Source organism: Ctenopharyngodon idella, chromosome 3 (assembly GCF_019924925.1).
Source record: "Ctenopharyngodon idella isolate HZGC_01 chromosome 3, HZGC01, whole genome shotgun sequence".
Taxonomy (NCBI): Eukaryota; Metazoa; Chordata; class Actinopteri; order Cypriniformes; family Xenocyprididae; genus Ctenopharyngodon; species Ctenopharyngodon idella.
Genome location: NC_067222.1, coordinates 5,716,157 through 5,739,764, shown reverse-complemented (window position 1 = coordinate 5,739,764; position 23,608 = coordinate 5,716,157). Strand labels below are relative to the sequence as shown.

Below are 23,608 nucleotides of genomic sequence, written 5' to 3'. Positions count from 1 at the left end.
TGCTGCACAATGAAACCTGGATGATCAGAAACTCCACCCTCTTATAACACTTACCAGGAAGAGACTGTCTCATTGTTTCTCTTTTCCTGTCAAACTGACTCTCCTGTTTGACAAAGGCAAAAAAAAAAAAAAAGAAAAAAAAAGAAAAGTGGATCAGCAAAGAAAATGAAGAAAAACACTTTAAAGGATTTTGAGAAGCTTGTTTCAGAACAGACTGCGGATCTGTGTACATTTTCATTTTTGAAGGCATCATTCAGAAAGTGAAAGTAAAGTCTACATTGCTGGAGCTCTAGCTGTGAAAATGGATTCACCAGCTGAATATGATTATTCCTGTCCTGTGTGTCGTGAAATCTTCAACAATCCTGTTATTTTATCATGTAGTCACAGTTTCTGTAAAGAGTGTCTTCAGCAGTTCTGGAAAATCAAGAAAATTCAGGAGTGTCCTGTCTGCAGGATAAGATCAAAATCGGATCCTACATGTAACCTTGCGTTAAAAAACTTGTGCGAATTGTTCCTGAAGGAGAGAAATGAGAACCAATCACCAGGGTCGGAGGAGCTCTGCAGTTTACACAGTGAGAAACTCAAACTCTTCTGCCTGGAGGACAATCTTCCTGCTTGTTTAGTGTGCTATACTTCACAGACACACATCAATCACACATTCAGACCCATCGGTGAAGTGGCTTCATCATATAAGGTAAGACAGATTAATATCTGAGGACTTGTTTTATAGAAGTTGTATATCATAAACAATGTATAATTGTCTCTAACATTTTGTATTACATGAATATATTGAAGAAATCACTGGTGTCTTAGACTTTCACTTTCAAATTCCAGGAGGAGCTCAATACAGCACTGAAGCCCTTACAAGAGAAACTGAAACACAAAGAAAACATTAAAGCAAAGTTTGAGAAAATAGTTCAACACATCATGGTGAGGACTGATTCTTTTGACATTTACAAATTTGATGTGAAAAGCCGAAATGGTTTGTCTGAGGCCCTGTTTACACCTTGTATTAAGATGTGTTTTGGTCAAACGGATCACAATATAGCCTTTGGTTTGCTTAGTTGGGGACACTTGACATTAGATTTTCAACAATGTTTTGATCTGCCTGCGAACTGAGCTGGATGAGGACATCACTCCAGTGCTGATATAGATAAATTAACTAAATTAATAACTATTGATTCTTACAACGGAATTAATCAATACTGAATTTACTTAAGCTGGAAAATGACACTATTTTCTTTAGGAGCTGCTGTGCAGCCAAAATTATATACCAGTTATCACTGTAAAGCTGCTTTGACACAATTTGCATTGTAAAAAGCGCTATATAAAGGTGACTTGACTTGACGAGGGAGACATAACACGTTTACACCAGGTGTTTTAGGTGTCCACTTTCAAACACTTCTGTCCTGATTTCTTCAAGGGGAGGGTCTATGGGTGGCTAAAGGTATGGGGTCAGTAGGCGGAGAGTAGGCTTTTGCAGTCTTTTGCAGCTGTTTGAATACATTTAACCTCATAAGTGTTTATACTACGAAAGCAATCCGGTCTAATGTGTTTTCAACTTCCTCTGGAAGTGGTCAAAAGTGGACAAGCTCAAAACGTTTTAGACCCTGTTTACACCTGTACTTAGCGTTGTCCACTTGTGATCCATTCAACCAAAATGCATCTTAATACCAGGTGTAAACAGGGCAATTCGTATTAAGTTTATAAAATCTAACTGTTTGCATAAAACAAAACCTCCAGTTTCTGGGTGCTTTGGCAGTGGGCTGGACTAATGTGCAAGTGGCAACCCAATTAGCTAGCGCTAACTTACCTTTCAAACTCCCCACATTCAGCAATTCATTTTAGGCAAAAGCAGACAACGCGATTAATATACATGAGCTGTTGACAATTGTAGCAAGGTTCAGGATTTAGGAAGGAAGAGGACAGGGTCGGCTTGACTACTGACTGCTTTATTTTAACCAATTCAGCATACACAAAAACAAAGGTGTGCAGACAGGCACAAAGCGGTCACAAATCATTCACAATTCTCTCCCAACAAAAGACATATCCAGCGGGGCAGCAGTCAGTAGTCCTTCTCTCTCTCTCCCACTCCTGTTTCTCCTGGCGTTATATACTCTCTCCACACCAATTACTGAAACAAGAGACAGGTGTTCGTCATTTGCATTTAACCCACTCACTCACCGTTCGTCTCCTGACTCTCTCTCCCGCTGCCGACTCAGCTGAACCACGCCCCCCTCGCCACATACCCCCACCGCCCGACTCAGTCCGGGGAGCCATCCGGCCTGCAGCCCCCCCCCCCCCCGTCCCAGGAGATAATAGCGGAGGGTGAGGACGGCCCACCTGATGGCAAGACACTCCTTTTCTATGGTGCTGTACTTAGTCTCTCTCTTCGAGAGCTTCCGACTAATGTACAGCACCGGCCGTTCCTCCCCCTCTATCTCCTGGGACAGGACGGCACCCAGCCCCCTGTCCGACGCGTCTGTCTGCAACAGAAAAGGGAGAGAAAAATCAGGAGAGTGTAACAACGGCCCGCCACATAAAGCAGCCTTCACTTGGGTAAAGGCCTGCTGGCACGGCTCCGTCCACTGGACCGTATCTGGTGCCTCCTTTTTAGTGAGATCAGTCAAAGGGCTGGTGAGGTCCGAATAATTAGGTACAAACCTTCTATAATATCCCGCCAGCCCTAGGAACTGTCTCACCTCCTTTTTGGTCTTGGGACGCGGACAGGTCGCAACTGCTGCCATCTTATCAATTTGGGGACGCACCTGCCCATGTTCCAAGTGGAAGCCCAGATATCTTACTTCCACCCGCCCAATTGCACACTTCTTCGGGTTGGCCGTGAGCCCAGCCCCTCTCAGCGACCTCAAGACAGCCCTCAAATGCTGCATATGCCGCTGCCAGTCATGACTAAATATAATTATGTCATCTAAATAGGCAGCAGCATACGCAGCATGGGGCCGTAAAATCCTGTCCATGAGACGCTGAAAGGTAGCCGGAGCCCCGAACAGCCCGAACGGAAGGGTGACAAATTGGTGTAATCCAAACGGCGTGGTGAAAGCTGTCTTTTCTTTAGATAATGGAGACAAGGGGATCTGCCAATATCCCTTTGTTAAGTCCAGTGTCGAATAAAACCGAGCCGTACCGAGCCGATCAAGCAGTTTGTGCACCCGTGGCATTGGATACGCGTTGAATTTCGACACAGCATTCACCTTGCAATAATCCACACAGAACCGAACCGAGCCGTCCGTTTTCGGAACTAAAACTATCGGGCTCTCCCAGTTACTGTTGGATTCTTCTATTACGCCCATGTCAAGCATTGCCCCTAATTCTGCCTGAACCACTTTTTTCTTATGTTCAGGCAAACGGTATGGCGGGCTGTGAACTACCATGCCCGGCTCTGTCTCGATATGGTGCTGAATCAAATTAGTACGGCCCGGTAGGGGTGAGAACACGTCCGCAAACTCTGCTTGTAATTTCGTTAGGTCAGTGAGCTGGGAGGGCGAGAGATGATCTCCTCCGGTGGCCAGTGCGAGAGATTGGTGTTTGGTATTCGCCTCTGGCCTGAGATTATCCTCTCCACCAATTACCGTCGCCAACATCACTGCCTCTGCCTCATTCCATTTTTTAAGGAGATTGAGGTGATATATCTGACGAGCCCCTCTCCTATCAGACCGTATAACCTCATAATCGAGATCTCCAATCTGCCGTGTGACCTCAAATGGTCCTTGCCACTTTGCTAATAATTTAGAGCTTGACGTCGGAAGCAATACAAGCACTTTCTCTCCCGGTGCGAATTTACGTAAGTTAGTTCCCCTGTTGTACAGCCGGCTCTGTCTGTCCTGGGCTTGTAACAAATTCTCCGTTGATAGCCGCCCCAAAGTGTGGAGTTTTGTTCTCAAGTCCATTACATACTGAATTTCGTTTTTACTCTGAGATGGTCCGTCCTCCCAAGTTTCTCTCAGGACATCCAGTACCCCGCGGGGCTGGCGTCCGTAGAGAAGCTCGAAGGGGGAAAACCCTGTGGAGGCTTGCGGGACTTCTCGCACAGCGAACAACAGGGGTTCTAACCATTTATCCCAATTTTTGGCGTCTTCTTGCACAAATTTACGAATCATGGTTTTAAGCGTGCGATTAAAACGTTCGACCAGCCCGTCAGTTTGTGGATGAAAGACGCTGGTGACATAAACACTGTGCCTTGATCGGTGAGGATTTCTTTTGGAATCCCCACCCGGGAGATTAAACTAAACAGTGCGTCCGCAACACTCTTCGCGGAAATGCTGCGGAGGGCCACTGCTTCAGGATATCGAGTTGCATAATCCACAATGACTAATGCAAAGCGATGTCCCCTGGCTGATCGCTCTAATGGCCCGATGAGGTCCATACCAATTCTCTCGAATTGGACCTGCATTAATGGGAGGGGGCGCAAAGGCGCTTTTGGGGTGGCCGGTGGATTTACCAACTGACATTCACGACAAGACGCGCACCACCTGCGCACATTCTCGTGAATGCCCGGCCAAAAGAATCGGGTCATGATGCGATTTAGTGTCGTTGCCTGCCCTAAGTGTCCAGCCATTGGATTAGAATGAGCCGCTTGGAAAAGCATTTCCCTGCGGTTCTTTGGAACTAACAACTGGGTTGTATCTTCTTTTGTCTGGGTGTCTTGGGTCACCCGATACAACCGATTTTTTATAACTGCAAAATATGGATAGGTAAGCGCCCGTCCAGGCTGGAGAGGCTGACCGTCGATGGTTTGGACCTGCTCAAATGCACATTTTAGTGTCTCATCCTGAGACTGCTCCAGGGGAAAGTCATCGCGATCCGAGAGAATTATTCTCTCAATTTCATTCTGTTCCCCTGAAGCAGCACTCAGTGGTCCCCGTTCAGTCTCTCCCGCCTGTACTTGCGCATCCCCAACCATCGCCTTTTTCCCCCAAGAGGCATCCGTGCATAAATAACCCAATAATTCAGAAAATGCTGGCCAATTTGTCCCCAAAATTAACGGATGCCGGAGGTGCGGATTAACTGCCACCTCAACGCTATGCTTTTGGCCCCTGAATTGGATAATGACCGGCACTACCGGATATACCACCACATCCCCGTGTACACACTGCCACCTTAACCACGCGGCTTGTATCCAATGCCCCGGATGAAATCAGGCTTTGATGGATCGAGGTTTGGTTACAGCCTGAATCCACCAAGGCCTGATAGGTACCCCCCTTGATACTCACAGATATTTGATACCAGCCAGCTTGACCGGGGGCAGCCTGCGGGGCGTCCGGGACCCGGATCATTGTCCCGACCTCCATCACCGGGCACCTGTCCACGAAATGCTCCGGGTCCCCGCAACGCCAACAGGCTGGCCCAGACCTCCCCGCCGCCCCAGTGGCAGGGAGTGGGGTAAATGATTGGCGTGGAGAAAGCGGAGAAACAGGAGCGGGGTCCTGTCCAGCGGAAGTCAGTCCCGCCCTCCTGGGCGGGGCTCTGGGACCCCCAAACTGGCTCGAGGATGGCCAGGTGGGCGGGACCTGGGGAGAGGGACAGGATGAGAGAGAGGAACAGAAGGGGAAGAAGGAGAGAGAGAGACAGATGGGAGGGGTTCGCCGACCCCTGGGCACGCCACCATATGGTCCTCCGCGAGGTGGATGGCCGAGTCCAGCGACGTGGGGCGGTGGCACTGGACCCACTCGGCTGTCTTCCGTGGGAGCCGAGTAATGAACTGCTCCAGTACCACTCGATCGACAATCTTCTCCAGGTCGCTTCCCTCAGCCAACAGCCATTTGCGGCAGGAGTCCCGGAGCTGTTGGGCCATCACGAACGGTCGGCCGGACTCGCCCAGTTCCAGGGATAGGAACCGCTGGCGATGTTCTTCAGGGCTCCGGCCGACCCGCTGGAGGATGGCCCTTTTCAGGTCGTCGAAGACCAGGAAATTCTGCACTGGAAGCTGCTGTGCCGCTATCTGGGACTCCCCGGAGAGCAACGGGACCAGGCGCATCGGCCACTGGTCCCGCGGCCAGCCCGACAGCTCCGCCGTCTTTTGGAAGAGGTCGATGAATACCTCCGGGTCGTCCTCAGATCCCATTTTGTTGAGTGGTAGGTGGGCGGGCACAGCTCGAGGTTCCAGGGCTTCCGGTCAAACCTCCCGGTCAATCCAGCTCCGGAACCTCTCGCGGTCCTCCTGCTGGGCTTGGACAACGACTTGGAAGCATCTCTCTTGATCCTGTCTCAAGTCCAGCAGGGCCTGGTGTTGTTCCTGTTGCATGACCGCGAGGGAGGTGATAATCTCCGCAAATGGCGATCCGGAGGACAATTGCATGGCGGCGGCTTCCGTCTTCCTTCCCGGGTTTCGGCACCAGTGTAGCAAGGTTCAGAATTTAGGAAGGAAGAGGACAGGATTTTAACCAATTCAGCATACACAAAAACAAAGGTGTGCAGACAGGCACAAAGCGGTCACAAATCATTCACAATTCTCTCCCAACAAAAGACATATCCAGCGGGGCAGCAGTCAGTAGTCCTTCTCTCTCTCTCCCACTCCTGTTTCTCCTGGCGTTATATACTCTCTCCACACCAATTACTGAAACAAGAGACAGGTGTTCGTCATTTGCATTTAACCCACTCACTCACCGTTCGTCTCCTGACTCTCTCTCCCGCTGCCGACTCCGCTGAACCACGCCCCCCCCCCCCCTCGCCACAACAATATTCATCTACCTGAGGCGAGACGTAAACAGAAGTCACCTTTGATTATTGTAAGATATTTAATGTAATATAAAGAAGTCATGACATGGATTTTTTTTATATGTTCCTTGAGGTTCACTTATTATGTAATTAATAAAATGGCGACTTGACATGTAAGGGTGTATGTAGATAGAAATGGCTCATTTTAAAGTCATAAAAACATAACCATTCATTGTGTAAGGTCTTTATACACCACTGAAAACATAATTATGTATATTTTATTGTATTTCTGCCGATAGATCCTCCTAAATTTTACACAGTGCACCTTTAACGCTTGTTTTGTGAGGAGAGGCTGGGGGGATTATCTGTATCTGTACTTTACAGAGTCAGAACAGCTACTTCTACAGTACTAGTACTTCATAAAGTTAAAGTTGTAATTAACTAACCCACATTTACCCTCTCACTCTTCATGCTGTTCCAGAATCGGTTGTGTCTTTGAAATGATTGAAGTGAATGTGATTTGATTCCAGTCTCAAGCTGAGCACACAGAGCGCCAGATTAAACAGCAGTTTGAGAAGCTTCATCAGTTTCTCAGAGATGAAGAAGCAGCTACAATCACTGCACTGAGGGAGGAAGAGGGGCAGAAGAAGCAGATGATGAAGGAGAAGCTGGAGGAGATTAACAAACACATCTCAGCTCTTTCACACACAATCAAAGACATGGAGGAGATGATGAAAGCCAATGACGTCTGCTTTCTGAAGGTCTGATTTCACATTATTGATTAATTGATTGATGATTGATTGAGTTCTTGATGATAAATGGTGTGTTTGTTCTGCAGAAGTTTCCAGTCTCAATGGAAAGGTGAGTGATCTGCTGGTGTCTCTGGTCTCTCAGGTTCTGATCCAAAGCCACTGCAGTTCTGACTCCTGAATGTTTTTCCAGAGTCCAGATCTCACAGCCGGATCCACAGATGGCTTCTGGAGCTTTGATTTATGTGCCACATTACTTGGGCAACCTGCAGTTCAGAGTCTGGAAGAAGATGCAGGACATCGTCCAAAACAGTGAGTCTGGAGAAGATCTGTGCTCTTACAGATAGAGTGGAAATGGCTTATGGGTTAAGATTGAGAAAAATTTAGCATTATAGATGAGCTACTCCACAGCAAAAACTCCAGTGTTAAATTAAATCTCCTGGGAGTATATGTGACACCACACTCAAGAGTTGTAAAGTGATAAAATAAGAGTGTTAAATGAACACTGAAAAGTGTTAAATTAAGATAATTAAGCGATTGAGTGATGATTGAGCATTATTGAAGATACCTGATGTTAACAAGCAGAATCACCAAAAGAGAAAAATCACAAATGTAGTGTTTGCTTTAGTTGGGCTCTTGAACCTTGACTTTTTAATATTAGATTTCACAGGCTGATTCTTGATGTCTGTTTGTCTAAATGAAATATTTTTTAACAACTTTTAAGAAATCCTTTAGATTATATTGTAAATGCCGGATCTTATGCTTTAGAATCACAGGGATGTTGCAATCTATAAGGTAAATCTAATTCAGAGTTTAGGCTCTAAATGAGTTCAGTGATTCAGGTCAAATAATGGTTATGTCAAAACCAACACCACTTGATCATCTTTTCTCTTTGCTTGTCTGGCTGTTACAACTCAGTTACAACAGCCCAGAAATATTCTAATATTAAAATGTCAAGGGACAAGACCCTGATCTCCATAATGGTGACTTACAATTGTGATTTTCTTCTTTGGTGATTCTGCTTGTTGACATCAATAATGGTCAATCATCACTCAATTAATTACTTAATTATCTAATTAACTCTAACACTTTTCAGTATTCATTTAAGACTCTTATTTTAACACTTTACAACTCTTGAGTGTGGTGTCACATATACTCCCAGGAGAGTTAATTTAACACTGGAGTTTTTGCTGTGTACACCAAAACGAGTTATAAACAAGAGAAGAAAATGATATTTACATTTACACTGGATACAGAAGATCTCTACAGATATCAAGTGTTTTGTCAGTATCAGTTTCTGTTGACATGGGATGCAAATCTGAAATTTCTCAAGTACGTTTACTATAACACTGACAGAGTGATCAGAGGAAAATGTCTGATGTGTTTGATCAATAGGAAGAGTGTCATAATTCATAATTTGCGTATGGCTCACTCTTGATCATTATATGAACATCAGAATAAAAGCATCTGTTGATTGTGTCTCATCAGCTCCTGTGATTCTGGATCCAAACACTGCGAATCCACATCTCGTCCTGACTGATGATCTGACCGGTGTGAGATACAGCTTGAACAGTCAACTGCTACCTGATAATCCAGAGAGATTTGATGAGTATTCGTGTGTTCTGGGTTCAGAGGGTTTTAACTCAGGAACACACTGTTGGGATGTGGAGGTTAATGAGAGTTTGTACTGGAGTCTTGGAGTAACTACAGCATCAAACCAGAGGAAGGGACTAGTTTTCTTTAATTCTGATGTCTGGTGGGTGCAGTATGGACTAGATGAACGGGTTGGCTTTCCTGTTAAACAGAAGCTTGAGAAGGTGAGAGTTCACCTGGATTATGACAGAGGAACGGTGTCATTCTCTGATCCTGTAACTAACACAAATCTACACACATTCACAACCACCTTCACTGACACAGTCTTTCCATTCTTCTGGTGTCATGATTTGAAAATTTTACCAGTTACATTGCATTTGATAGAAGAGTTCTGACATGCCTCCTGGAGGTCATAGGCCCAAGCAGGCTCACAGAAGTCTGGTCTTCCATTAACAAACCATTAACAACTTGTATTCTCCTATTGATGTTGGCCAAAATGTTTAGTGTCATATTCCTTAAACATCAAAGAGACTCTACTGGGGGAAAGCTGACATCATTCACACAGGAGAAGGTCTGATTCTCGAAACAAATCATTCTTTTGAGTCAATTTGCAGCCATGAGTTGGCCGAGCTGGTTCACAAAACCAAAATGAATCGAAGTTTAGTTGTGGGTTAATGACACAAGATGCAGAGTTAGAGACATCACTAGGAGCCACTAGACCTGTTACTGAACCAAAGAACCGGTTCGAAGTGAATGAATTAAACCAACAGGCAGAGTCAGAAGTCAGTGATTCAATCATGTCTGACTCAAAAGAACCAATGAGCCGGTTCAACTGTTTTCCTAGTATTACAGAGGACTTGTTGTCTGTTGTGACTAGTGTTGTCAGAAGTAGTATCGGGTCTGTACTGAAATTTTAAAAATGTAACAAAAATGTACCGGGTCAACTTGGTAAAATGCGTAGACAGGCAAGATAGGTGGCTGTTTTTAACAGTGCCCCACTGCCCGTGCATTTAGTATTTGTGTGGGCACAAGAAAAGTATCCAGTGTTTCTATTTACAATGTGTTTTTTGAAGCGTTGAGCATTGTAGCTAATCATGGACATGTCTGTTGAGTATGTGAATGCAATGGCCAGTGAGACATGTTTAAGTTTAAGTTAATCAGAATCTGCTCAACGCTGCTAAAAATGCCAGAGTTTATGTTCTACACACTCATGAATCCTTTCATTATAAAGTATAAACGCAATGTAAGTATAAGATTCTTTGTGCAGTGTAGGCAGCTTCATTGATTATAACGGGAGTTTTCACAAGTGTGCAGAACTCTGAGCTCATGCTCGAAACTTAAGTGATTGACAGCTTCACTGATTATAATGGGAGTGCTCTTTGCTCGCTTTCTGTACATGACCCATTTGTAATTTGAATAAAACTTGTATTTTTCATGCTGCTAAGTACACATTGCACTGTAATAACCACATTAAATTGTGGGATTGAATCCGAAACTGCAATGACTGACATAGTAATAACCATAGCAATGGACAGGAAATAAAAATCTGTTACTGTATGCCAAAATAGATATATATCAAGTCTTGGAGTGTATATACAGATTAATAGACTTTCCACTTGTTTTATGTATTTCTTTTTTTTCCCTTTATTTTATTACTAACTTCACTAACATTTCACTTGAACTTTTTAAAGGAATGATTACTCAATTTAAAAATATCTGAAGGCCACATGCTGTTTTAATGTACTACTTATAATTAGTATTATCATTAATAATTAACTCATTTATTTAACATTTTTTATTTTAAAATATTTGAATAGTTTCAATAGGTTTTGCTATGGTACCAGAATACCAAGAATCATTACATTTTTTGGTGTTGCACAGAGTACTGAAGTTTTGGTACTGAATAAAACATTTATAAACCCATAGATCTTTGTTTCTGTGCTATTTTTGAATTATGAAAAAAAATATTTGCAGATGAAGGTCTTGAGACTTAGAATTAGTAGACATTTTACTTTATGATGTTACTAAAACAAATTAATAACATTCGTAACATTAGATCTCACTCTGACCGTCCCTTTGGTCTAAATAAATTGAAACCTTTGTTCCACCTTCTCTCAAGACCTTATGTGAACAAAGTCATGCCCATGACCCCAGAGGTGGAGCTTTCCGCACTATAAAAGCAGGATGAACTTCTGGATCATCCTCTTACCAGGTACATGTTGGAATTATCCACCATTCAATTTATCACCTAAGTGGTGCAGGTGCCTTGTGTCCCTGTGAATTGTTGTGGTTTTATTGCATTATATTGCTATATGGTAGTATCTATCATTGCATTTAGCTAGCTAGTATGCTAGCTATACAGTATTGGTGGTAATTCTGTTTTTCTTTCAGATATCCATCAACAAAAAAAAAGGTGAATATACTTTTATAACAAAGTAATAACAAATTTAGGAATAACAAATTTATTAAGTAAAAATTATAGAGACAAATTAATTAAGTAATTAATATTTAATAATAAAATCTATTGTATCTAACAGATGAAGATGAAGATCAGAATATAGAGAAAGAAGGAACAAAATTAAGATACAGTGCCTTTCAAAAGTATTCATACCCACTGAACTTTTCCACATTTTGACATGTTAAAACCACAAACAAAAATGTATTTTATTGGGATTTTATGTAATAAACCAACATAAAGTGGCACATAATTGTGAAGTGGAAGGAAAATGATAAATTGTGTCCAGCATTTTTTACAAAGAAATATCTGAAAAGTGTGGTGTGCATTTGTATTCAGCCCCCCCGAGTCAATACTTTGTAGAACCACCTTTCGCTGCAATTACAGCTGCAAGTCGTTTGGGGAATGTCTCTACCAGCTTTGCACATATAGAGAGTGAAATTTTTGCCCATTCTTCTTCGCAAAATAGCTCAAGCTCAGTCAGATTGGATGGAGAGCATCTGTGAACATCAATTTTCAAGTCTTGCCACAGATTCTCGATTGGATTTAGGTCTGGACTTTGACTGGGCCAGTCAAAGTCCAACACACGAATATTCCAACACATGAATATGCTTTGATCTAAACCATTCCATTGTAGCTCTGGCTGTATGCTTAGGTTTGTTGTCTTGCTGGAAGGTGAACCTCTGCCCCAGTCTCAAGTCTTTTGCAGACTCTAACAGGTTTTCATCTAAGATTGCCCTGTATTTGGCTCCATCCATCTTCCCATCAACTCTGACCTTCTTCCCTGTCCCTGCTGAAAAAAAAAAGCATCCCCACAACATGTTGCTGCCGACACCATGTTTCACAGTGGGGATGGTGTGTTCAGGGTGATGTGCAGTGTTAGGTTTCTGCCACACATACCGTTTTGCATTTAGGCCAAAAAGTTCAATTTTGGTCTCATCTGACCAGAGCACCTTCTTCCACATGCTTGCTGTGTCCCCCACATGGCTTGTCGCTAACTGCAAACGGGACTTCTTATGGCTTTCTTTCAACAATGGCTTTCTTCTTGGCACTCTTCCATAAAGGCCAGATTTGTGGAGTGCACGACTAATAGTTGTCCTGTGGACAGATTCTCCCACCTGAGCTGTGGATCTCTGCAGCTCCTCCAGAGTTACCATGGGCCTCTTGGCTGCTTCTATGATTAATGCTCTCCTTGCACGGCCTGTCAGTTTAGGTGGACGGTCATGTCTTGGTAGGTTTGCAGTTGTGCCATACTCTTTCCATTTCCGGATGATGGATAGTACAGTGCTCCGTGAGATGTTCAAGGCTTGGGATATTAATTTATAACCTAACCCTGCTTTAAACTTCTCCACAACTTTATCCCTGACCTGTCTGGTGTGTTCTTTGGTCTTCATGATGCTGTTTGTTCACTAATGTTCTCTAACAAACTTCTGAAGGCTTCACAGAACAGCTGTATTTATCCTGAGATTAAATTAAACACAGGTGGACTCTATTAACTAATTAGGTGACTTCTGAAGGCAATTGGTTCCACTGTATTTTAGTTTAGGGTATCAGAGTAAAGGGGGCTGAATATAAATGCACGCCACACTTTTCAGATATTTATTTGTAAAAAAAAAAAAAAAAGCAGAAAGGATGCAAGAAGCAAAAAGTAGACAAGAGGTAAATAATCTGCTCTAATAAGCACTTCAGATAAAGTCAAATGTATAACTGGTGTTTAAAAATAAATTGTGTATAACTGTATATAATGTGTATTACTTTTACCTCTTCTACATCAACATGCTCAGGCACAGCAAGGCACGGCTGGAGAAGCAGAGAGATCAGAAAAAACTTCTGGCTCAAGCTTTTCATTTTTACAGGCTCCTTTGAAAAATCAGTTCATTAAGGCATGTTTGTTATGCTCTGCTTTGGAACTGGTGTGTTTATAGTTTAACAAGTGATTGCCACTGGATTAGAAATGTTATTTTACAGTTATTTAACACTTTAAAACTTTTTAACTAAATTGTAATATGTAAAGTCTTTAACTAATAATAATCCATAATTCTAGACTCAATTAAAGAATGTCTCAAAAAGTACATAATAAATAAGTAAACCCAGAAACCGTGAAAAAATAAGGCATTTACCTTGGTTGATGATCAGGTAGTGAGGTTAGTACATTTGTAATTTGTCAGGTAGTATGAGAAACAGATGTTAAATAGTGTTCTTTTGCAATTATAACTATTACTTATAATTTGAATAGACTCACTATGAATAATACCTTACTGGAGTTTGTCTTCATGGCAGTTTAAACAAGAAATTGAGAAACAAATGAGAGCCATACCTCAGGTGGTCCAAACAGGCTTAGAGGCTTCTGTCAAGTTTAATTTAACACCAGTTATCATTGAATTTGCACATTTTAGAGAGTTGAAAATGAATTCACAGATGAATCATGTTACATGTATGATCCATCTCAAAGAGAATGAAAGTATTTGAAGTGTTACAAGACAATATTCCAACATCATGTATCAGTGAAAGTATGGGTTAATAAGTGATGTAGTTGTGAGCAGTGCTGGGTAGATTATTGTACACTGCAAAAAAAAAAAAAAAAAAAGAAAAAAAAAAAAGTAGTTTCTTTAACTTGACTTTTGAGTTATCTTTTTGTATTTACATAGAATATTAAGTATGTTCAGCTTGACAAATGTAGTTATTTGAACTTAAAAAGTTTAGTTGAAATAATGTTCATTTAACCTTCTTAGTTAAACCAAATAAATAATAATTTTATTTCAATTGTTCTTGTCAATTGTAAATAATTATTTTTATTTTAAATGTTTCAGCCATGTTTCAGTTAAGAACTTCTTCATTTAAATTAATTTCTACTAATAATAACTGATCTGATTTCAGACACTGAAACATCAACTGCAAATAATTCAATTAAATCTCTCAAGATCTGAGCAGAGGTTGATTAAACAACTCCAAAAACAGCTTTGCCAGCTTCATTCATTCATTTATAATTGAAATGTATATATATCACCATTGTTGTGAATACTGTTTCCTTTAGTTGTGATCTTGATCCTTCAGTTTTACAATTTTTTTTTTTTTTTTGGCTGCTTTAATACTGTTTTTAAAAACATGTTTGTTGTGTTACAGATAACCAGAAATCAGATTCTTACTACTTATTAATAATATAACCATCATAAAGTGGTTTGGTTCGCCGATCACATTTGAAACCTCATCCCTGATTGTTCGGGTTTAGTGTTATTAGTGTCTCTAAACTTTCTGCTGATCTTCTGATACTGCAACATTTGCTACAGCAGTGTCAAGACAATCTGATCATTTGAAGAATTAAAAACATGTTGGACAGTAAGCTTTGATCTACAGTATCATTCAGACACACACTGACATCAAGAATCCGCATATGAATCTCAACAATGGTGACAATCAACAAAAAGCTTCATGCTGCAGTGCATTCTGGGTGCACCAATCAAAAACCATCCATGGAGGTATGAATTTTAGTAGTTGTTTTGTCACCATTGTTAAGGTTTGTATGATGAGTGTTGATGTCTAAGTGTGTCTAAATTCCCAGTTTGAAATTGTTGCACAAAAGATGATTTGTATATTCTCAGTTTGTGTCAGTGTTAATGCTCTAGTGCTCTTTCTCTCACAGCTAAATTTGTTTAGTAAATAGGAAATATTTTCATAATTCAATAGGGCCTCAACCTTGCCACTACTGTATTTGCTTTGAAACAGTCATTAAACAGTAACTTAAATCACTGTACAACAAGCATTTGAATGTTGTAAAAGCAGAAAACTTCAGCTGATCTACTTTATCAGAGCACAAGTGATCTTAATGAAACACTGCTGCAATTGGTGTAAAGAAGTCATTTAAGAAAAGTCAAGGGTCAAGTGCTCAACTAAAGCAAATCCTTTTCACTATAATGGTGACTTCTAACATTTTTTTTTTTTTTTTTTCAATTAAAAAATCAACATTGATTAGAGCTAAACCTGTTAATTCTCAGAAACAACTTATGAAAGAAATAAAGTCAAACTGGTCTGTAATAAGTGATGCTGGTAATGCTGTTTTTGGAGTTGTTTAATCATCCTCTGCTGAGATCTTGAGAAATGTAATTGATTTGTTTGCAGTTGATGTTTCAGTGGTTGAAATAAGATCAATTGTTATTTTCAGTAGAAATGAATTTAAATGTGAATAAAGTTCTCAACTGAAACATGGCTGAAACATTTGAAATAAAAGAATATATACAACTGACATTAAAAATAAAAAATAAATAAATAAAAAAAATTATTTATTTGGTTGAATTAATAAAATAAGCCAAAGGTTACATGAACATGAACTTTTGTATTGAAAACTATTGAACTGTAAGTTCAAAAAACTAAACTTGTCAAGTTGAAAATACTTTTTTAAGTTTTATTTACTTCAATTTATTTACCTTGTTTAGTACCTCAAAAAGTTGAGTGAACAAAAACATTTTACAGGGAATGTTTGTACTGAAAACTCACCTGAAAAGTTCACCTTACTTTCATAAAGTTAATCCAACTAAACTTTATGTTCAAACAACATTAAATATGTCAAGTTAAAATACTTAATATTCTATGTAAAAGATAAAAAAAAAATAAAAAAAAACATTCACTCAACTTTTTTTTTTTACAGTGTAAACCTCTGTTAATTCTCAAACAGAACTTTTGTAGATTAATACCAGAAATAACGTCAAACTGTTAGTAATAGGTGAAGCTGGTGATGCTCTTTTTGGAGTTGTTTAATCCTCCTCTGCTGAGATCTTGAGAGATTTATTGTCTTCTTTTATCTTCAGTAGATTTCAGGCTCTGTGGCTTTAAGTCAGTTGTAGTTGTGTTTCATTTTCTGAGAGTGCAAGCATGATGCTGAACCAACATCACATTGTAACATTGATTCAATGCCATTACCATTGATTTTTTGATGAAATTAAAAAAAAAAAAAAAAAAAATCAACATTAATTGTGGATGCAAAAGTGATGTTGATTCAATGCGGTTAACATTGACACATTAACATTGATTTAACATTGTTTCAATGGTTGCTTGCTATGTGATACTCTGTGAATGTCTCTGAGTGGCCCAGCCAGAGCCTAAACTTGAACTCAACCAAACATCTCTGGAGAAACCTGAAAATGTCTGTCCACCAATAGTTCCCATCCAACCTGACAGAGCTTGAGAGGATCTGAGGAGAAGGATGGCAGAAAATCGCCAATCTGTCGCATCAGCTTGGGTGTTCAAGAAGGCGGATGGTCAGTCGGGTGTGGTAGCTGCTCTGCTACCCTACACACTCTACAGGCTAATTTTAAAGTTTGTACATCCAGAAAATATCAATGGTTTTCTTTACTACAACAAACATGTTTTCTAAACACAGTGTTAAAGCAGCAAAAAAAATAGTTACTTGAAAAATTCAAGGATCAAGAGCACAACTAAAGGAAACGCTATTCACCAAAATTGTGAGTTCAAACTAAATTATTTCCAGTTATACATACATACATACATAAATGTGAAGCTAGTGAAGCTGTTTTTGGAGTTGTTTAATCATCCTCTGCTGAGATCTTGAGAGATTTAATTAATTTGTTTGCAGTTGATATGTTTCAGTGGCTGATATCAGATCAATTATTATTTGCAGTAGAAATGAACTTGAATGTTAATGGAAAAGTTTTCAACTGAAACTTGGCTGAAACTTTTGAAATAAAAGAATTATTTACAATTGAATTAATTTAATTATTTATTTGGTTTAGCTAAGAAAATAAGTCAAATTAGGATAAATGAACATGAGCTATGGTTTAGAAAACTTAAAAAAGACCACTATACTTTCGTAAGTTATTCCAACTAAACTTTATGTTAAAATAACTACATTTATCAAGTTGAAGCTTCCTCACTCCTCGTTCCTCACCTCTTTGTGGTGCAATTAGAGAATTGAGATGTCCCTAAAGATGGCTGAGTTCCATGAGTTAAATGGACCTCATGCTGGTTTATGCTGGATTTTTCAGCAGGGACTCTGTCCGGACTGGAGTGAATCTGAATCTTCTGACATGTTTTTCTTTCGGATTCATTCAGATCATACACAGTAACTGTTTAGACAGCGATCAGAACATTTTGTCTTTAATCTCTTGACCTGCATGCAGGATTTGTCCAGGACTTCAGTACGACAAGTGGGAAGATGCTATTTCTTTGTTTTTATTTTCACTATAATTCACTATTTATAGATGCAAATGAAGAATTAGACAAAACATTAACTTGTTTAATTTGTTCTTATAATCTTCAGTTTTATAATTGGACTATCTGCAGCTAATTTAAAAAAAAAAAAAAAAAAAATCTGTAAAATTCAACACCACAAAAGCAATTCAATTTTGTAAAAGGCACATTAAGATTAAGCGATTTCTGAGGAACGCTGTGGAAAGTGGATTGGACCCAGCACTAAAACACATTTGTTGCCAATCAGCAGTAAGGGTCTTGTCAACTCATGATGGTGGAATATCTGTGTTGGATGGCGTTTGTGAATTTTGGGGCAGGGCTATCAAGATAGGGGTGTGATCCTTTTGGGCAGGGGCATGTTTGTTTTGGTGATTTCAAATATCAACAGTGTTTCTCAGAAATTGTTTACTGCACATTTAAATGGCATATCTTTTATGAGTAATTGAATCTTGTCAACCTCTTGTATTTGCTAAGATGTTGACGACTTTTTTTTTTTTTTTGAGAAAATTGAGAAGAAGTAAAAGTTTCATTCTTTTGTTTTGTTATCTTCTCCATTAGATATACTAATCCAAACTCTCAATAGCATCATGCTTTGTGTATTTTTTCCATTTATGTGGAATCTTACCCTTAAAGTCAAATGTTTTACTGTAACATTTTTCCAGATCTTTCTTGAATCTGCACACAAACCACTTCCAGTAGGGTAGATCAGAGAGATCAGGGGTGATGCTCCATTCTGCATAAACTCCTCCTGCTCTTCTGTATTCTTGATATTTAAACGACCCATATGGTGTATTAAAATACTGATCACTTCCCACTAAGTCTGTACAAATATCAATGGAGAAATTACGTGTTAAACCATGATATGTGCCATTAATTCCATCCACTCTATGGAAAGGAACACTGTGATCTTCATGATGGTTTTCTATGGTGTTGGTGCAGGTGGCTCTACAGAACGGACACTGAACCCAACAGCACTGACAGAAGTGATCAATCAGAAGCTCATCTGGTCTGAACTTATAGTCCAAATTTACTGGAAATGTTTTTTTGCTAAAGTTACTGCTGATGTCAGTCATTATAGCAGGAAGTTTGTGTCTTATCACATCTTCTAGGAGGTTGAAATCATCAACATCATCATGTTTCACTCCTCTGAGATCTTTTTCAGAGAAGATCAGCTCATCTGAGAGCTTCTGTGTGAAACTCTTCAACCACAAACCAACATCTCCTCTGTTGACTTGAACATGTTCAGTAGATTCATGTGCTGCTTTCATGATCTTCTGCTGCAGGAGTTTAATGTTCTCCTTCATCTTGGGTAAAACATTGACTAAGAACTTATCAGTGATGTACCGACTGACTTCATCTCTGATGAAACTCTTGAAGTGATCTCTGGGATTATCAATGTAGTTCATGTATTTGTCAAAATCCTCCTCCTCTGCCAGTGACTTCAGGATGTGTTTCTCCAGATTTGATCTGTTTCCATTCAGTGATTCACAGTTTGATCTCATTTCATCTGTCAGATCTCTGGCAGTCTTCTTGTAGACACTCTGCTCAATGGGCTCTTTCAGTTTCTGACAGATGATCTCTCCAAAAATGGCAGCTGATGCGGCTCCATGACAGTATTTCTGGAAGATACTATAGTACTCTTGTCTCTTCTTCTCTACATATATTTCAGGATCATTGGCTTCTCTGAACAGTCTGTGTTGGTCAGTGATCATTATGTTTGCTCTCTTACAGATGGAAAAAACCAAATACATAAAGAATTTTCTCTTGAACACATATTTTACTGATCCTTCATTATGTTCTTTTACTCTCTTCCTGATGTAATCTGTGAGTTGTTGAATGTAGCTGATGTTGTAGCCCATCTTTGAAATGTTAAATGACTGAATCATTCTGTCTGTCTGCTTTTCAACTTCTGTGACTAATGATCTTATTTGGGCTTCATCTGTTTTAGATAGAGCATAAGTCTCTGATCTGTAGACATATCTGAAAAATCCTGTAGATTCACTAGATTTCTTTAACTGAACATAATCTGAATAACTCTGCACAGAGAAAATGTTTCTGTAAAACAACCGGGTGATTGGAGGAGGACTTTTATAGATGTCACTGAGGATCTTTTTCACATCTCTCATTATGTCAATGTCTTTGATTGGAGGAGTGTCTGTGATGATCTCCTTCACACTCTGTTCCCACAACAAATCAAATTCTTTCTTTAGTGTTTCATCGTTTGTATTGACTTTGAGTTTTAAGGCAAGTTCTTTGCTCATTTCATAGAGAGTGTTTTCATGATGTTTTCTCTGAGCATCAGTCTTTTCCTTCAGGTCATTTAATTTCCTCTTTGTTTCTCTCACAGTGTTTACCTGAAGCTCTTTAATTTTGATTTCAACTGATGTTTTCCACTGAATCAGTATATCTGCATCTGTGTCTTTCTCAAAGAATTCTGACATTGATTTCTCCACTTCTTCACTTGTCTTCTTCAGTTCTCTTTGAAAATCAGTTTCCTCAACCTCATTAATTGCTTTATTTTCTATTTTGTTGTGTAGTTTGTTCTCAGTTTCCATCATGGCACTACGGAGACTCCAGGACCACTTGCTGTATTCAGTCTCCAGTTTCCTGTAGGCTGTGATCTTTTGGAATTAAAACCAACACAAATAATTAAGTAAGAAAAGCCTTGAGACCTTCATTTTCTGTGTCTGGTGTCTGTTTGGGAGCTGCTCTGTTATTACTAGTAAAACATTTTTGTACTAATAGAACAAACATAAAAGACCAAAAGTGAACACTCACCTGTACTGAATTATCAGATTCAAAGCAGATCTTCATGTCTTCACTCTTGAGTCTCTGATACTGTTCATCAGGAATCTGTTTTTCTCTCTCTCTCCTTTTATCATCCTGATTTTTTCTTTTTGTTATTTCTATGTTATATTTATCTCTTCTCTTTCTCTCTTTATCATTCAGTCTTTTTTCCTCCATCATCATCATCTTCATTCTGTCTTTCTCTTCTTCTAGTTTGTTCATCAGTTCTTCTTTTTCTCTGACTCTGTCCATCAGGAACTTCATCTGTTGTTCTTGTTTTTCTCTTTCCCTCTCTCTGAACATCTTACATGAGTAGAAACTCCCTCCATTTTCTTTCACCATGCTGTCTATCTTCTCCAGTAGATCAGACACCTGTGTTCGGTCTCCAGTCTGATTATTATTGAACACATGGTATCTGTTTCCACATGCTTCAATCAGCTTCATCAAAGGAGATCCAGGTTTTCCCAAACACTGTTCAATGGTTTGGTCCTTCAGATCATCTCCTCTGGTGAAGAGCACCATTGTGTACTTTAAAGATTTCTCACCAAACGTCTCTTGGATGATCTTCACTGATGTTTCCTCATGTTTAGTGAATTGTCCCAGTGGAATCAGTAGGAGAAACACATGTGGTCCAGGCAGGATCATGGAGATGCAGTGGCTGAGTTTTCTCTGGATCTCCTCATTACTCAGTTCAGTATCAAACAGTCCTGGAGTGTCGATCACAGTAACGTGTCGGCCATTGATTTCAGATGTTTCCCTCTGACACTCACTGGTCACTGATTCAAATTGTTCTGCCTTAAACACATCTCTTCCTAAGATGGTGTTTCCTGTTGCACTTTTCCCAACTCCAGTTTTTCCCAGTAGCACAATCCTCACTTTATCTTCACTCTCTGTTGAACCTGTAAAAGAAGAAATGCATCAGATTTAAAGTCTACTTTTTTTCTGTAACGTTTGATTCTGTAACATGCAATGTGATGTTTTCATATCTATATAAACCTGTACTTTCGAGAGGTCTGCTTGTTTAGCCTGTATACGTACACTTTCATATTGTCTAGTATTTGTTGGTTTGTTTGTTAAATTGTACTGAATAGAGTGTGTGCTATTGGAGTAATGTTATTGTTAGTGAAAATTGGTTCTTGATAAATTACATTCCACTGAGGAAAGTAAATTAAAAAAAAGAAGGAGGACATTATCAAAACTTCAGACAGTTTAGTAACACTTAGTATAGTGTTTTAAACTGATTTTCTGGTCATTACCTTGTGGCAGTAAATGTGTTTCTAGCGAATGAATTTTCTTTTTCATCTCTTCAAATTGCAGCAGTTTTTTCATCTGCGCCTCGAAAAATACCTCAGTGGAGTAAAACTCTCCTCTGTTTTCTTCCAGCATCTTCTCAATGTTCTCCATCAATGTGGACACTTGTGTGTTGGGACCAAAGAAATGGTGTCGTCCTCCAAAACTCTCAATGACAGACTGTGTTTCTTCATTGAGTTCTGCTGTCTGATGCTCTGAATTCTGCATTATGAGGAACATGATGTGTTTGTTGATTCTGGAGCTGAACATCCTCTGGATCTCCTCCATTTCTGCTTTGTCTTCATTATTGAGTGGAGCATCAGGAATAACGAGAAGGAAAACATGAACTACAGGATGACAGAGAGACACACAGTGGAGAGTCTGATGCATCACTTCCTCCTCTGAGAGCCGAGTGTTGAACAGAGCTGGAAGCTCCACCAGGCTGATCTGATGTCCATGAAGCTCCACGTCTCTCAGGATCAGTTCTGATATGGAGGATTTTAATGTCCCGTCACTTCCGCCCACAACCAGGTTCAGCTTCACACCCTCTGAAACTGATAGAAGAGGATCAGTAAAAAACAAAAAAACCTTAATTTATCACTAGAAACATCAAATATCGTCACACTCACATCTTTCTGTAGCCTGTTTCTTCATTGTGAAATACTGTGAAGCTTCATCTTCAGCACAATCCAGGTGACGTCCATCATTCATTTGCACAATCTCCTCAAACACCTGCAGAAGATCATCAGGAGAGCTGCTCCTCTGAAGACTGAAGTGTCTGTTGAAGCATTTCTGAATGATTTTCTGTAGGATGTCATTGGTTTCAGTGGACTCTTGTGTGGTGAGCACCATGGTGTGTTGATAAACGTGATCAGAGAAAGAGTCCAGCACCTTCTGCACACACTCCTGATCTTCTGCTGAACACTGATCATGTTTGAGGAGCAGAACGATCACATGAGGTCCTGGATCAGACAGATACACACACTCTCTTACTGTCTGTGTGATCTGATCATCTGAGATGTTTGTCTGGAGCAGCTGAGGACTGTTGATGACCATCACATGTCTGTCCTTCAATCTTCCTCCGACTCTCTCTACAACATCTGGAGGAGCTTCACTGTCAAACGCTGCTCGTCCCAACAGGAAGTTTCCCACTCCACTGTTTTCTGACACACTCTTCCCCAGCAGAACAATCCTCACTGCAAAGAGTGCATTTGATATTCACAATCCTTAGTCAATAACACAGAGCAACATGTAAAATGTTAAGTTGGTAAAATCTTGATCTTGATCTAACATCACAGATCGAAATGACCAGAATCCACCAGCCCTAGTAAAAAAAATAATAAAAAACAACTATACCAAAACCTATTTCAAATACATTTCTTTCATACTAAGTATACTTCAAATCTATTAACATACTGTATTTATTGACACATCACTTAAGACTTACTGATATAAATTTATAATTAAACTTTATTTAAAATATTTCTTTAATGCACAATGCACATTTTTAATATTATGCCTAAAAAGTGTTTTAATGACACTATTAATAAGGACTGTATGATCTTCGAATAAAATCTTTTTAAATTTAAGATATTTAAAGTGTTCCTAAAGTATACTTACAATAGTTCCACTTTAACACAATCAGATATGCTTCAGTATATCTTTAGTTGGACCTGAACACAACTTCTGCACAATTAAAGCTCATTAAGTACAAAATTAGTTGTTCCAATTTAGCAGGCCTACCACTAGGGATAAATTGACCATAATTTTCACACACACGTCATGCAATTATGTAGATAAAGACTTACTAAAAGGAGGTGAGTCTATGCTCCATGTTCTTCTGCGAGGAGGATTGTGG

General features: G+C 39.7%; 2 protein-coding genes across 3 annotated transcripts; one reads left to right on the top strand and one right to left on the bottom strand.

Moving 5' to 3' along the window:
* The first annotated feature begins 28 nt into the window (after positions 1-28).
* On the top strand, positions 29-10,942 carry LOC127508654 (zinc-binding protein A33-like). Of its 2 annotated transcripts, none has more exons than XM_051886791.1 (6): positions 29-694; positions 835-930; positions 7,206-7,436; positions 7,514-7,536; positions 7,618-7,736; positions 8,913-10,942. In XM_051886791.1, the coding sequence occupies exons 1-6, from the start codon at positions 302-304 to the stop codon at positions 9,410-9,412; spliced, it is 1,362 nt and encodes a 453-aa protein (XP_051742751.1). In that variant the 5' UTR covers positions 29-301; the 3' UTR covers positions 9,413-10,942. The 2 variants fall into 2 exon arrangements, with proteins under 2 accessions (XP_051742751.1, XP_051742752.1); XM_051886792.1 differs by having other exon boundaries at positions 669-694; positions 7,157-7,436.
* Positions 10,943-16,882: 5,940 nt separating this feature from the next.
* LOC127510168 (uncharacterized) lies at positions 16,883-23,219 on the bottom strand. Its single transcript, XM_051889672.1, has 5 exons — positions 22,380-23,219; positions 21,717-22,304; positions 20,452-21,359; positions 18,361-20,294; positions 16,883-16,901 (listed from the first exon to the last, which is right to left on the bottom strand). The coding sequence occupies exons 1-5, from the start codon at positions 22,804-22,806 to the stop codon at positions 16,883-16,885; spliced, it is 3,876 nt and encodes a 1,291-aa protein (XP_051745632.1). The 5' UTR covers positions 22,807-23,219.
* Positions 23,220-23,608: the final 389 nt, after the last annotated feature.

Bases quoted from the DNA above. Each gene is read 5' to 3' on its own strand.
- LOC127508654 (XM_051886791.1), top strand. From the start codon at position 302: ATGGATTCACCAGCTGAATATGATTATTCCTGTCCTGTGTGTCGTGAA. The intron at 695-834 runs GTAAGACAGATT...TTCAAATTCCAG, and splicing joins AAGTGGCTTCATCATATAAG to GAGGAGCTCAATACAGCACT. The intron at 931-7,205 runs GTGAGGACTGAT...ATTTGATTCCAG, and splicing joins AAATAGTTCAACACATCATG to TCTCAAGCTGAGCACACAGA.
- LOC127510168 (XM_051889672.1), bottom strand. From the start codon at position 22,806: ATGGTCATCAACAGTCCTCAGCTGCTCCAGACAAACATCTCAGATGAT. The intron at 21,360-21,716 runs GTAATGACCAGA...CTTCTTTTACAG, and splicing joins AACACATTTACTGCCACAAG to GTTCAACAGAGAGTGAAGAT. The intron at 20,295-20,451 runs GTGAGTGTTCAC...TAATTCCAAAAG, and splicing joins AATCTGATAATTCAGTACAG to ATCACAGCCTACAGGAAACT.